At 32.6% G+C, this 16,751-nt stretch overlaps 1 protein-coding gene across 3 annotated transcripts in view; it reads left to right on the top strand.

Annotated features, from left to right (window-relative positions):
* Positions 1-16,751, top strand: part of nompC (no mechanoreceptor potential C) — a 54,993-nt gene that overhangs the window by 23,060 nt on the left and 15,182 nt on the right. For all 3 annotated transcript variants that reach the window (XM_068776281.1, XM_068776282.1, XM_068776279.1), the window contains exons 2-4: positions 4,937-5,038; positions 11,064-11,165; positions 14,514-14,630. In XM_068776281.1, the coding sequence (XP_068632382.1) occupies positions 4,937-5,038; positions 11,064-11,165; positions 14,514-14,630 (321 nt within the window). The remainder of the gene's footprint in view (positions 1-4,936; positions 5,039-11,063; positions 11,166-14,513; positions 14,631-16,751) is intronic.

Raw genomic sequence — 16,751 nt, 5'->3', positions numbered from 1 at the left:
TAAGGTCGACAGTTCGAATGGTTTACTACAGACTTTTCTTCAGGGATAACGCGCATGCACAACAGAAACTTCTTTAAAGCGACAACAAAGCGATACTGCTAACAGCTTCTGTCGTCTTCACATATATTTTTCCAGAACCCATAGCTCTAAAGGAATTATTAAAATTACTATTTTCCATTATATATTGATAAGTAAAATATACACATTCTGTACTGTTTTATATATAAAAACTTCATATATTTATTTTGTATTCCTTCGTGAATACAAAATAAATAATAGTCGCATATTTAGTTTTGTATGGAGTAAAAATCAATGCATTATATTAGATTATACTTCTAACCACTACTTTACAAAAATTTTGTTAGCATTAAAATTAGAAACATCGCATATCATCCAAAACAGTGACGTTAAATTTCGAAATGCTTATTAGTATATTTCTACAATTTATATTAAAACTAGCTGATCCCGTAAACGTTGTTTTGCAAAAAAAAATAAAGGGTTGATTGTAGAGGGGTAAAAATTTATTGTTGTATGTATTTTTAATGCCACATTGTAAAAAAAAAACAAAAAATTTCGTCAAAAAAATTTTTTTTTTTTAATGAACAACCCTTATCACTTAGCGGTATGGAAAATAGATAGTAGCCGATTCTCAGACCTACTGAATACGCATCAAGAATTTGGTAAAAATCGGTCAAGCCGTTTCGGAGGAGTAGAATAATTAACATTGTGACATGGAAATTTTATATATTAGGTTAATTTATATTAGTGTTTCCTTAAAGTCAGCTGTTAGTATTATTAATAATTTTATTATATAATTTAGATCTTCTTTGATAAAGATTGAAGGAGGTCTCCTTTACCTCATTCCAACTTTCAGTGACTTTTGCCTTATTCAAGCAGTCTTTTCCAGTTATTTGCGAAAGATCGTAAATTATTTCGTACGAATCTCTCTGGGAAGACAAAAATTTGTTTAATGTATTGGGTAGATACTATGTTCTAGCATGATAAGCGACCTAGTAATACCATATTAGCAACTGTGATAAAACGCTTTAAAAGTATTATATTTATTGTGCTAGATGGCGCTCTAGGATCTTTAGAATAGACATCATACGAGGTGAACAGAGGATCTTGTTAAGGGCGTTGGAAGACGATATATGCAGGTTGCTTCCCACCAGTATTTGAAATCTATAGGGGACACAACTGCCCAGTAGTGGACATACTGCGGCTGAAATGATGACGATGATAGCACCCTTTTACATTCGGCGAAAGGGCCATAGTGTTAAAATCAACATATTTTAAGACCGAAAATTAGAAAGATGTACCTAACAAACACGATATTTATATAACTGATCCATTGATAAAATTTAAATACATGAATATCTGCTACATCGGTAATTAATGACGAATTTGAGTAACGAGGTCTCATGAACATTTTAAAATCATTAGCGTCATCGTGTAAAGTTCTTATTTCACACAAACACCGATAATCTTTATAACCGGCGTATATGTACAACATTAAACTAATGACTTTTCAAGAAGGTTGACGTTTTAAAAAAGTTTCCCTTGAACTTTAAATGTGCGAAGTGTAATCAAGAAACAGGGTGTGCTGTAATCAAATATAATTATGAATAATTACGATCCGCCATGCTTGCACCCCTTCTAATCAGGGCGAGAACTTCGCATAGCCATTACCGTGTCACGAGTAATATGTTTGCAAGCGAATATATCCAATACTTGTAGACGTGATAAAGGTGGTTTTACTAGTGAACTAAACATCCCTCTTGTATGATTCATTATATATTTAAATAAAATTAACTGATCGACTGTGTAAAAAAGGACTTTTTAAAATAATAGCTGTGTGGTTATTAAAAAAAAAATACAAACATATTATAGCCTCTTGTTAAATACATGTACGATCATTAGTCATGGAATATTATGACCTTATAACTTAAATAAATGTTGAGTGTTTTATGTACGGATTTAAAATAAATACAGGGTGATATTTTATAGGTGTAAAAGTTTGCAATACGTATTGATAACATTGTAAAAAAGATTAATTTCAAAATACAAATTACTACGTAATAAAATAATTATTGTTTATTATTAGTCCCTGCAGGCTTTATATAGTCAATTGTAATGGGATCACATACATATTTTCAGAGTGATCACTTTACAAAGGATGATTTGAAATAGGTGTAAATGCTTTATAACTTTTTGCGTTGTGCCTTTTTTATATTTACCCCTTTAACGTTTATACACCTATAGCCGAATATTCTGTATAATCTATGCACTTAATATCCTAAAATGAGGTAGTAACTGCCGAAAACAATTGGGCAATTGTTAAAATTAACGACTTCCGATCATCATGCAGTTTTATGTTACTGCTTTGAAACTTTATAATTACTCGTGGTTGGTGTTGTGCCAAAAGTATTTTAGGGCAAATTTAAACCTTCTTTACGTTTTTAGGTTATTAGATTTCTTTCTATTTATTTTAGGTTGATAATAAAAGAGACAGTGTTTCTTGTGGGATCTTCAAGGATAAGTGCGCGTTGGGAACCCGTAGCTTTAAATTGAGGGATATGATAATGGAGGAACTCAAGTTCTGATGACTGCAAAAAAGGTGTATTTGATTCGTAAAGTACCGCTATTTGCAGTCTTCTTGCCTAGCAATTTGCTACATAAAGTACACATTTTCCTTGGGATTCGCGGCCCATTACGTGTATTTGAAAATAGTTTTTTTGCTTTTAATTTAGGGCAGAGTTCCCAAAACTTTTTTATGTCGTAGACCCCTTGCCATGTTTTTCCGTGTTGGGTAGACCCCCTACTTACCTGATATTGATTTCCTGTAAATTTCTAACTTTAGAGAAGTTTAGTGTTAAAAACTTAAAGTAAAAACACATGTTAATTTATACATTTATTAGGTTTTTACAAGTTCAAAATGTATTGCGACCACAAAGCGAATACCAACATCCTACAACTTACACAATTTTATAAACATATATAATAATTTTTTTACTTCATAGGTACTTTTGTAAATAATGTAAAAGTTTTGATATTATAAGATAGTATGATGTAAGTAAATAGGTACTATCAGTGTATGTGTTGAGATCCACTATCGTGGATCCCCTTTTTCATTTCATGGACCCCCAAATTTTTTTTCGCTGACGTAGACCCCTTGCAGGTTGTTATAGACCCCTAGGGGTCGATATAGACCACTTTGGGAATCACTGATTTAGGGCATAGATAAGGTGTGAGGTCATAGAAAACTAAAGGAGTTTAGCCCAACTATTAATATTAATTCTAAAAGCATTAGCCGAGAGAAGATGATGCAGAAACAATTCCAGCAACGCTTCTATCGTTAATCAGGAAGAATATGCTAAGTATATAATCGCATCGTGATCACTTACTTGCGACCACTTCCTAATCATGTGATCTGAATTTATTTTATTCAGTTATGCGCTACAGCTGTCGCGTCATATCTGGAAAGTGCAGTGCATAAAGTTTTTAAAAGCGAGTGCACATAAGTGTATTGTTGTTGTTGACGGCAGAGTTATTGTACCGACGTAGTGAAAATTGTAACACAGTTAACATAAAAAATAATATTATAATAAACTCCTATGATTAGTCCCTTAAGATCATAAAACTCGGAAGACATTTCAAAGTATATTTCTTATTGATATTTTATAGATAAAGCATTTGACTTCTGACCTCTGCGATGGTAAATGTTTGTCTAGAAGATACCTTAGTTTACATAATTGCAATAAATAACATTTTTGGCTATCCTTAATTCAAAACTATGTATTTGGTTTAGTTATTAGTGTAAAATTGGGAAGTATAAAAAATATTTTCATGTAACTAATTGTTCGCCGAAAAAAAATATCGTCGCTTCATTCCATTGCACGGCTCAGGTTTCTTCCAAAGATATCTATCGAAGGATGTATAATCGCCACACTTGATAAGCGGGTTAACGGTCTAAGTGTGGTATTATGGTACGCAAAGGACACGGAGAGATATGGGCAGCAACCCATCTTCAGGAAACTTGTTTGTGAGTAGTGGCAACCTTATATAATTAATATACAAAATGGAAATTACATATGATTGTACGCCGCGAATCAAACTCGCGACCTACGGCCACAAGACACAGATTTATACCACTGAACTACCACTACTTAAAAAATTGTACTTCTTCAATAATATTTTATTATTTTACAATTAATTCATATGTTTGTGAAGAAAAATCATATAGTAACATTATAAATTTATTTTCAAACTTCAACTACAAGAAAAAATTACCGAAAAAACAGATAGGTAGGCCAATGGTAGAAAATAACAAGCATGTGGTGTCCCATTCCATTTGCAATAAAAAAGAATACAGGCCATGGATAACAGTGAAATCGAAACTAGACGAAGGATCCATATTCGCAACTTATGAGTCCCACGACTTAAGAGGATGTAGATATGGTTGGTCCCACTTTGAAAACCTTTCGACAATATTCCTACACGAGAGTTGTGGTCAATATATTTTAATTTTTTTTTAATAAAATTACTTTTACCTTTTATATCGCAGTTTCTATTTAAATCGTCGTAAAAAATATTAAGTTAGAAAAAACAAGGTTAACGTCTAGCCAATTGGGACTTGTTGATATTTAAGAGGCTTCTAAACGGTCTTTTTGTTTATGTGTATAGATAAAGCCTGAGAGAAAAGACTTACATTTGAGGAGTAGATATAGTGTTATTAATGAATATTTTTTTTTTCAAATAAGACTAAAAATGGATTATGAAGTACCACTCTTGGATGGTTTACTACACGGACTGACATAATTTTAAAAATAATTTATATATAAATTAAAAAATATATTTATTGTGTATTTGGTGATTTTATTTTTTAAACAATTACGTAACGAAATACAAGTGTTATAATTAAAAAAAATTGTTTCAGGCTACCGGAATGACGCCGCTCATGTATGCAGTGAAAGACAATAGAACCTCCTTCGTGGAGCGACTGATCGAGCTGGGCTCGGACGTAGGAGCCAGGAATAACGTGAGTATAAAAAAAATCTGTGACGTTATACAACGTATCTTCATTATATAGATGCAAAGAGGTGTTAGCTTATATCTAGTCCAAATTCAAAGATTATGGACCTATATTTAGACATATCACTGAAAACTTTGATAGATAGGAATTTTCGATAGACACGCCACTGAGTGGCATTTTGCGACGGATAACAAATATACTAAATCATAACCAAATTGAAATTATAAATAAAACAGGTAATTTGAATTATATTAAGATTTTAAGGAAATTTAAAAAGTTTGTTTGGTCTCCAAGGTTTCTTTTAGACTTTAGAACTAGTCGTATCATCATTATCATTTTAGTCGTAAGATGTCTTTAGGTTGACAAAGTCCTTCTCGTTTTCCAATAGAAGAGGTCGCAAGCGGCGAGTATCCCGCGTTTTCCGCTAACCCGTAAGCATTGACGGCAAATACGTCTTTATATTTCGGTTTTATTGTTTATAGGGGTGTATACTAATTTATAGTTGTATGTACTTATATACTACCTACAATATTTACAAATTGAGCTTGAGGAGTTGGATGCCTACTAATGTACTTGTTGTTAATGACTTGTTAATCATATATTTATTATATATATACGTTTAAATTTTTTCACACCAAAATGATAATGATAATGATAAAACATACATGTAAAAGGATGTGTATCAAATATATGTATAAAAATATTTGTGTGTACATATAAATATGATACAAAAGCAGGTCGCGTACATCTCTAGCATATAATCTGAATGAAAATGATGGATGCGTAAGAAAGGAATACATGAATTGAAATAAATAAAACTGTAAATATCGTATTTAAGAATGAAGAGATGCCAATGAATTGTTCTTTATTTAAAAAAAAAGCTTACTGCTATTTAGCGGGCTTTGCTGCTATTGCTAATGTATTCCATAAACTTTATTCATAAATATAGCAGATTAAACAGGCGTTAACAATTTTATGCTTTCCAATCATTTATGCAACGCATCATGTAATTTATAAAGATAGAGGAATTTAGATTTAAGGTAAGAGGGGGCAAGCTGAATATTATCAGGTAGGGAAAGCACGTGTTCATTCCGAAGTGGAATCGGTAATCACTTGAGTTTATTAAGATACATAAACACGGATATATATTTATATAACATGAATACGTTAGGTGGGGGCGGTAGAGAGCTATCAATTATAAAATGATACCAAATTGTGACGTTCTCCACGTTTTTTTAAATTACTCAACCATCGGTTATCTCTACATTATCACTTCACTGTGTTTTAGCAAAGTATATTTAATGGTATTTTATTGTCTTATTTTTATTAAATTAGAATATTTTGATAAGGTGCTGTGTGCTGTTGGGTAGAGGCATTCGAGATGTGGTGTTTGCGCCGAATGTTAAGAATCCCGTGGACAGCGCCTGGCACTAAAACGTCTATCTTTAAAAAGCTAATAATATAGACCCGACTATCCACAATCTGCTTGCGTAGAATACTCTGTTACTTCGACCACATTGTACGAAGGAGCTCGGATAATCTGAGAAGCTTAAAGTTGTCCTTAAATATTTAATGAAATCAGGCGTTACCTCGCGGGAGTCCATCCTAAGTAAGAAAAGGACCAATATTCAGCCACCTCCGCACATGCAGTGGTACCCGTACCGATACACAGACTCTGTGTTTGGCACTAATCGGTGTAACATAACTCTTGAAGATGCCCCGTGGTGTGAAACACGTGTTGAGTAATTTGGCGGTGGCGGTTGTGTGATTCGCATTGTTTGCCGCATACGCATTTATCAGCGGGCTGGCGGGCGGTGCATTTCATTGCACGACTACCACTGCATGTGCGGAGGTGTCTGAATATTGGTCCTTTTCTTACTTAAAGTTGTGCGTAATGTGGAACGAAGAAATACCAAATGAAGGTCAACTACCACTGAACTTTCTCTGGTCCATCGAGGCTGACGTATTTTCAAAACCGTACAAGAGAGTTCGAAAATTAAAAACAATTTCAATCATTTTTTGTGTTATTTGTGTAGAGAAGTTTCCAATTAATAATCTAAATATAAAAAAATGACAATTTTTACTAGATAAAAATCGTTGAAATTAATTTAGTGATATAAATATATTCATATCGCTTGTTAAAAAAATCCATAATGAAACCGTGTGTTTAGGAGTTTTATTTTACGTACGTTTGAGTTGATAAAAACTATTTTACCGCAGTGTTTTGTGGGACTTAATATTTCCTAGTCTGCGGCAGATCGTGCGATAGTAAGTTTCGCTGGCAATTTTCGACCGTAAACTGCTCGCTAAGTCACGCTGCTCTATTTGCACATACACCGATTCCATCTACGGCTTAAGTTTCGTAATTAATACTTGTGTTAAAGAAACCAGTCTAAACATAGTTCTAGTTGATGCAAAGAATACTTAAGTTACTTTATTTTTGTTAAAACCTATATGATTTTGATATTGCAGTTAAAGGTTGTTACAGCAATTTGGAATACGAGAGATTATAGTAACAGTTTTAATAATACAAAAAAAATAAACTATGTATCATTTTAAAAATGATTTATTGCTTTTCAAAATAGTCCCCTTGACAATCTATGCATTTTTGCATCCTATAAAACCATTGCAAGAAGATATTATTCCTCTTTGACAGCATTTTTCACAGCTTTGAAAAAGTATTCCAAAGTTTTTATTTTATTCTTAGATATAAAGAAAAGTCGCACAGTAAAAATTGTAAAAATGATGACTCAATAATTCCATACCTGCCAAAGTCAAATACTCATTTCATTTAGCCTAGTGCGATAACACGTTGTTCTGAAAAAGAGAACTCTGTTTGTGTACATTGTTCTTGAATTTTTACTAAAAGAACAGTCAAACAAATTCCAGTATTCGAGAATAATTGATGCAGATAAATAGACTTCACAACTAAAGAATGAGAAATCTTTTTACTTACGCTTTTTTCTCTCTTAATTTATGTAGTTAATTCGATGAAGTCAAATGACGCTGAAACGTGTTTAAAGTTGCTATTAATTTGGAAAAACAAAAACTAATAGAGAGTTCTATTTTCGAATTTGAAATTACTATATCAAAATTATTTATTATCTGGGCAAGGCTATACTGAAAGTTTATTTCAGTATAACCAATAGGTAAATATTTTCAAAAAGAAAAGTTTGCCATTTGACAACTTATCTAGGTACTTTTAAGACTAGCTTGTTATACCTTACTCTGGGTTTCTTATAATTCTCTTTTAGGTAAATAATTACGCTCTTACGTCTTAACTTCAATGTAATGCCCCCAGAATTATCATTTTAAAAAGTTTATCAAACAGAACGTAGTAATATTAACGTTTACTATAGTGTAAATGAGTCACAGAGTCCTCTGTGTTTAGTAGTAATTGGTGTATCGTGGCTCCTGAAGATGCCCCGTAGAGGAGTGAAACACGTGTTGAGTAATTTGGCCGTGGCGGTTGTGTGATTCGCATTGTTTGCCGCATACGCATTTATCAGCGGGCTGGCGGGCGGTGCACTTTATTGCACGACTACCACTGCATGTGCGGAAGTGGCTAAATATTGGTCCTTTTCTTACTGTAAATGTTCTTACATGATTATATTATTACTTTGAAAGACGTTTGTGTAAGTGGTCACAAGAAAAATAAAACTGACATTTTTGTGGGATCTTCTCAAAAAAGGAGTCGTTTGGTACCCTCGTGATTTTATTTTAACTTTAACTGAAGGATTAAACATGGGTTTAATTTAATACAAATATCTATAAAATTAGGCTCTTCTGGTATTTTTTTAATGAAGCATAAACGATCACAATTAATGATAAAGTTGAAATTCGTCGTTGTTTCATCCCATAGATGCCCACTGTAAACCATAGGCCTGTTTCAAAGAATTCACCCAGCCATCAGCGTGGTATTACGGTACGCAGTGGAAGCCACTACCCATCCTCTGCAAATTGTTTATGATGATAGTGACAATCACATATAACTAATGCATAAAATTTAAATTAAAATATATAAGATTGTATCCCGGGAAACCCGCACCCGGCGATCACAAGACACAGTCCTCTACCGCTAGACTACCGCTAAAAAGAAGGAACAAGATATTGTTTTAAAAAATAATCATGTATACTGAATCATAAACAATATGATTAAACGTCGTTAGATGGCGACGACTCTTATATCTGACGAGTTATGTCGGACGACCTACTTAAACCCCTGGGTAGGGGTGGTTTAACCAATAGTGCAGGGTGTGCAATGCACACGGGCGCAGCCGTCTCAAGGGGCGTACATCGTCTTGGACCATCATGCTCGCTTAGTTTAGGCAACATAGATGGCAACAGAGATGTGCTACAGGCATAAAAACAATGAGTGTTATTCTGCCGTCATAAGAAGAAAGGCCGTAACTAATACTACACTGAAAGCTGTGCAGACTTATAAAATAGTTTGTTGGAATATGAAAAAACTTTATTGTTACGACGGGAAAGTTAATAGTTATAGAGGCGGGGGGGGGGGGGGCAGGCCTAGGGGGCGCCAGGGTTTCATTGCACACGGGCGCTGCACGAGCTAAAGCCGCCCCTGCCTGTGGGGTTTATTTATTAACAAGAAATCAATTACAGTGATTACTTGTGTTATGAAGAAAATTCCAGAAGAGCCTAATTATGTAGGAGTTAAAATCTAATCGAGTTCCCCTATGTCATCCTTTAACTTTAAGTTTGGGTTCCAGCACGCCATGATCGAAAAACCCTGTTGTTTAGTGATCTCTCTTACAATAAGTTAATAATTAGCTTCATAATATTGTGATTCATTAGTAAGTTTTATTATCAAACAAGCAATCTTTCACAATGTTATAGGAATTTTTACAAGCCTTCGTTTTTTCAATTTATCATATTTTAATTCCAAGATCCTTACAGTGGTACTATCTTCCCCACGAAGTAATAGGAAACTTTTGCACTATTAAGTTATTCCAAATTCAAATTGAAATTTATAAACTACACTTAGTGAGGAGACCCCTCTTGTCACCCCCAAAACCATCTCGAAGTCTCTTCGAACTTTCCTTTGAAAGTATAACGGAGTAATAACAAATGTAACATACCCTAATATCTGTAATTATTTTTTACGAAAAGGCTATTTGATAGTTTATCCGTCGCCAAAATATCAATCAACTCAACTCAAATCAACTTTTTAGATGTCATGTTCAGAGAAGAGTCTTGTAACATTTCGCTGAACATTACGCTTCGCTAGCGTAGTTGAATTCGTCACGTTATATATAATATCGTCTTTAATTTAAAAAAAAAAACTTCAAATAATAGTGGAAACATTGGAAGGCTTAATAAATAGCCAAGTAGTAAAGGGAAGTGAACAATGATATTAACAGATTACGATAATTTGTTTAATATTTGCTGGAATAAATAATCGTAAATTTTTTTATTGCTCTAAATACAGATGGGCAAAACATGACGAAACTAAGTTAAGTTATGCTAGCTATGGCTTCGTCTTGCAATGGACGTTCTATCGGTGAAATAAATGGTTTGATAATATGCGATAACTGTTGGTCAATAAGTCCAAGTCTACCGACTAGCTGGTATATGACTCCTGTACTTTTGTTAGTGTATAACAGGTACCATTTGACTACAATTCCACATCGTTTCAGTGTTGGAATATTAAAGCATTCATTTAACAAAATATATTTGATGGCAAAATACATTCAACGGAGAGCAAAGATTATTATTTTTAATGAATTTAGTTATTAATATTATCATGTAACATTAACTTTTGTTATATATTCAAATATAAATTCTTTATATAACATGCACGGTTCAGCAGGTACGAAAGTAATATATTAAGGAATACAAGAAATAACGAAAAAGTACAACCTACTTTAGTTGAAGCATAATTTTTATATACATTTATGTATACATTAATTATGCTTAGCTGAATGATCACGTAGATAATAGAACAATAGTATTTCAATATTTTATTTAAAACATGTAATATAACATATACTTTTCAATATTTTTGTTACAGGATAATTATAACGTGTTGCACATATCGGCTATGTATTCAAGGGAAGACGTCGTCAAGCTGCTCTTGTCTAAACGCGGCGTGGATCCATTTGCAGCCGGCGGAGTAAGTAATTTCATATTTAAAGTTCGATTAAAATGTCAAAAATTAATTCTAACATTTAATCTAATATATATTACCATAAAATACCTATAATTGTGAAAAGCGACATCTAGCGACGTTTCCTGGTAGCTCAATGAACATAAATGTCTTAAAACTTAAATCATGCGACCACAGATGTCTGTATAATATATTATAAATTGTTTGTCATAAATTTTATATGATTTCAGCATTAATACATAAAAAATTATTCTCATTATGTATTCTGTAATATATTCTGCAACAAGTTACAACACGAAAATTAAAAAAATATATTCTAAAACAATTGCGGGATTTTGTTATCACAAAGGTGTTTTTTTTTTTAAATTCAATAACAAATTTTTAATATTTTTACATAAAATTTCTAATTTTGGACATTATGAAATTGTGCTATGAAATTCAGAATTAATTTTAAATCAATTCATATTATTTTTCTGCTAGTTGACAAAATTATCTGCTGTCGATTTTCTAATGTATTAATTGATTTATAAAATTATAAATAGAAAGGTCTGATTTCTATAAACGGTTTACTTCGGATTCATAGTTGAATAACTGGTTATTTGCAATAAAAGATAACGGCAGGTGAAACGCAATTCGGCAATAATGAAGGCCGTTAAAGTAAATACTAAAACCATATCGAATAGCATCCAATTTTGATATTGTTTAGATGTTATATTTTGCTGTCTGTTTCTTACGTTCTAGACTAAAATTTTTTTAAAAAAGTAGGTATTTCCACAGAGGAAGACATTTTTATTTTATATACACTGTAAAGAATAATTTTTTTTTGAAAAATATCCTTCGAATGATTAACTGAAATTGCATGTATTTTATAACCATAACGTATACATAACATTCTATTCCAATAAATTGGATTGCATGTTGGTTGATGTTATAAATTTGGGACATTTCGCATTGCTCGTACTATATTCATGTAACGTTGTAAGTTATGTGTTTTATGTTTGCTTCCAATGCAACCTCGGAACTATAATGCATATAAATCGAAATGGAATTGTTAATATCTCATATAATATACATTTCTATATATATATATATATATATATATATATATATATATATATATATATATATATATATATATATATATGTATATGTATTTATATACATATATATATATATAAATGTGTATATATAAGTGTATATATATACATACATAAGTAGGCTTACAGTGCTTTTTATACAAGTAGTTTTATTTGTTAATGTCCAAATTCACGTAAATAATTCATGTTTTTAGTCCATTGCTGGTTCACTCAGTAAAGCCTCTTATTACTGCCATATAGGCTATCACTTTCTAAAGTGGTGTACACGTACGTGGTTCCTAGTGGTCTACCGGAGGCGCGATGATTGTCTACGTTTTACGCAAAAATATTGAGAGCTTACAATTCTTAAGCGGAGGTGCAAATTTATCTGATTTTGATAGTAAAAAAACTAATAAGTTGGCTCAACTTCAATTGTCATATAGTCAGATAATATTATACGAAGCACAGACTGTTATTTGTAAAAACGTAAATATGCCATATTCAATACAACGTGTCAAAAATTGCTAAGCGATGCCGCCGTCCTTAATGCCTATTCAGACCTGCAAACATATACAATTTTTATCGGCTTTTGGGAATATGATAGACGTGAAGCTGTGGAAGAGTCCATCTGAATCAGCTCAATTTTGATGGTGTCCTACTATGAAAAATGTCCGGGAACCTATGATATAGGCAGATTAATGTTAGTGGGGATGGGTTAACGTCTTCAGATGAAGATGAGTTAGGGAACTCTAATTCTCATATGTATATAAAAATAAGTATAACTCTAGGCCTTAAGTAGCATATAACCGTTTGCTTAGCTTAAACCAGAGATTAGAGAAGAGACGAGTGAGCGAAATCAATTGTGAAGTAAGTGTGGTAATTTTAATTAAAAAAAAATGCCGCTTTGAGAAACACTAACCTGAAGTCAATTAAAAAAGAATCCTATACCCAATTAAGTCAAAAAACCTAGAGACAGTCAGGGAATATGATATATTTTGCTTTCTTTTCTTAGTTTCTCGTATTTGATCATGCTCTATCTCGAACGTTTTCGTCTGAGGTACCCCAGTTTTACATGTCTTTCTTCTTTAATAATTAAATTAAGGTTAAGTGTCGTAATGCCGATGTACTTGGATGGTCTCGTACACCTCTTTCCCGCTTGTTACCTAGGAGCTTATTGCACGCCTAGATTAGCGTGCACTCTTTGTGAACTTCGTCGGGACTAGGTTTGCCGTGCATCCACTTAAACATTTTCATCTCAGCTATTTCATCGGAACTTACATAATTCTTTGAATGCAAGGGTCACACTTTCGCAAGTCTGGAAAGTTTCATAATTTATTAACATATTACTCCTTCGAGTATAGTCATAAGATTGTGTCAATAAATTCTCGTGATGATAAAGGATTCTTCGAAGATAGAATTCTATTGGAAGACGAGGTAAAGCCCGACAGGGAATGACGAAAATTGTTCCAGGTCTTTGCCAAAAATTCAACGACGTTTTTATTTCATTAATTAGATTTATTTTCGAAATGTTCACGCGTTCACTATTTGCGTGATATCAAAGCCTCGATCCATATTATTGCTCTAGTGATCCGTCATAATTTTTTAAGGACAAGTTTTGTAAAGACTTCACCGTGTACACCGACTACGACATGTTTAATAAATATATTATAATATATACAACCTTTCCCTAAAGACCTGAATTTAATTAATAAAACTCCATACACGTGCGTAAAGATGGAATAAAGAGTTTTATTTATGTTATTAATACGGTAATTAATTCTAATGAATATAATCCTAGCGTACAGAATGTATATTTTGGTCTTTCAAATTGTTTTAAAAGATCGACAAGAATTACTTATTTATTTATATCACACTTCTTATACAACGTTTGTATAACGCCAAGCTTAATACCGAAGGCTTTTTAGACCAGTTAACCGTGGTTACACTGGTGGGGGTAGTACTCCATTTGGTTTTGATGGCCCTGCTGTTCTTTCTAAGCGTCGCCATGTAGCTTGGTGTTTGGCGGAATGAGATCATTCATTTAATGACTTATTACTGACAGTTTTGATCTACATATTCTATTTAATTATTTGCCTTTTGAAAAATAAAATTCTTCTCAAAATACACTTTGATAAACAACAGGTTCTCTGACATTATGAAACAATTTATAAATTGTAACGCTAAATGTTAATACATGGTATTATAAAAAAAAAACATAAAATTAGTCGCGTCTTTAAAAAATGTCTTCGAACATCTTTTTATTGATTTTTCATTTTAGAGTCGACAGCAAACCGCTGTTCATCTGGTGGCCAGCCGACAGACAGGAACCGCTACCAGTATCCTCCGTGCCTTGCTCACGGCCGCTGGGAAGGATATTCGATTACGGGTCGATGGCGTGAGTATTTTTAAACATTTTTTCTTCTTAAAATGTAATTGTTATAATTACAGTCAGTTTATATTTCTTTAGTGATAATTTAGTTAAATACATATTTTCAAACTAGTTCTTATAGCTTTAAAATTTGGTCGTAATATTTATTTTTTGGTATGTTAAAAATTAGACCCATAAAGGGCAGTGAAGGGGCGTTAAAAATAAAAAAAAAAAACATTATTTCAACCTCGCGAAGCGGGCGATAGACTGGTCTATACACAGGGTGATTGGTTAACGTAAAAATGTAAAAGCTTTAAAATAAAATTGTAGCTTACATGCTGTCAATTAGTGTTTAGTACACCCTATTCAAAATTAGTGATTTTTTTTTTCAAATAACATAATGTAAGTGTATAAATATAGTATGAAAAAGGATTTTTAAAATTCGAATACTACATATATACTGTTGTTGTTATACTGCAGACTTTGTACTGACAGAAGTCATTGGCCTGTCGCATTTCAATGGTTTCAGAGTGATCACTTTATACAAAGTGATTGAAAATATGTTGATGAAATGTTTTAAAGCTTTTTGGTAATTGATGAGCTTTACATTCACACTTTTAAAGCTTTTACATCTATGGCCAGTCATATACTTGGTAATAAATAAATGTATAAATGTTTATATAGGAAAATGAATGCATTTATTTTTATGACAACGTTATAGATTTATCATATTCTGAACTATCTCGTATAATGTACGCGTCTATTACCCCTTCGTGTCATTCTTTAGTTTCCTTATTATAGTTGTCTGTAAGAAACTGTCTCGAGTGATAAGACCGTCCATTGTACTTTTTATTTTATCATATCCATGTTCTTCTTTCTGATGTTACGTGTACAAAAAACAAGTAAATAAATAAAAGAAAATAAACGGTATTAATAACACAAAATACTAAGTTAAATACTTCAATCAGGATCATAATAACATTGTCGTAATTCATATTGTGAATAAACACAAAGAGATTGAATTTCAGTTAACTCGACGGAAGCAAACAAATTAATTAACAGCGAAATAGAATAATCCACCGCCATTTTTAATTGCCTCTCACTCTTTGCCCAATCAAACTGCGGCAAAGGTTTCGTTTGAAAATAGAGCAAGCCTCCCTCATTTATTTATTTCCATTTAACATGAATATTGTTATTTATCACGTCGCATGGCGGACTTAATGAATTCATGTCGTGGCCCGTATTACGTTGTAACGACTCGTGCTGTGTAAAGCTTCCTTGTGTTTATTTGCGGATTGTATTTAAATAATTGAGTATTAAAATTTTTATTTTATTTTTATGTACAAATTACTAGTGTCACAGAATTGCAATGGCAAGGAACAAGGTAAAAGGAAGACAGTGTGTTAGCACCTTTATAAACGTAGTTATAACATGGATATGGTTTTTAGTTTAATATAATTTTTTAAGAATTATACAGTGATTTCATAGTTTGTGTCCTAATTGAGTTAAATTGTAGAGGGGATGATAAGTTAAAAAGTTTTCTATGGTTATTACATGGGTTCTTGTAAGAGAATAGATGTGATGCAAGTTTGATGCCTACGTCGCGTGTAGAATTTACCGCCTGGTACTGCCATCCTTTGTTCATTCAGGAATTACCAAAAACGCGCCCACAACCATATCGTGTAAAAAATCACACAATTGAAGTTATGTTGCGATTATGTACTTGTTTGGTCTTATTTGAAAATCAAAGTTAGTGAGAAAAGGACAATTGAAATCGGTTTAGCGAGTACATTTTTTAATCAGCCACCCTTAAAAAAGTCTTTTATTAAACTGAAGAGAGCTGTTATATTGGCTCATCATTATGTCAGCCGATAGTTGTCAACTGCGAGGCTCAGACCTATTCCAAAGATCGCCACGATGAACGATCCGCAATCTCATTTTGGTCATAATTTTTTATGATACTTCTACTATCGATGGGATATAATTAGAACATGTATCTGGACATATTTTCTTTGCGCAGTATTGTTCTTAACTTATTTATCCTAATTTGATATTAAATTAAGTTACACAAAGCGTAGTGTTAGGGGCGCGAGGACATTCCGGCACAGCGGGCCAACCTCACGCGAATAGAAACTGGCTAATTATCCG

The sequence above is a fragment of the Battus philenor genome, unplaced genomic scaffold (genome assembly GCF_028537555.1).
Source record: "Battus philenor isolate CCGP_79_NKW_IND1 unplaced genomic scaffold, ilBatPhil1.0.hap1 SCAF_12, whole genome shotgun sequence".
Taxonomy (NCBI): Eukaryota; Metazoa; Arthropoda; class Insecta; order Lepidoptera; family Papilionidae; genus Battus; species Battus philenor.
This window is presented reverse-complemented; position numbering and strand designations above follow the sequence as displayed.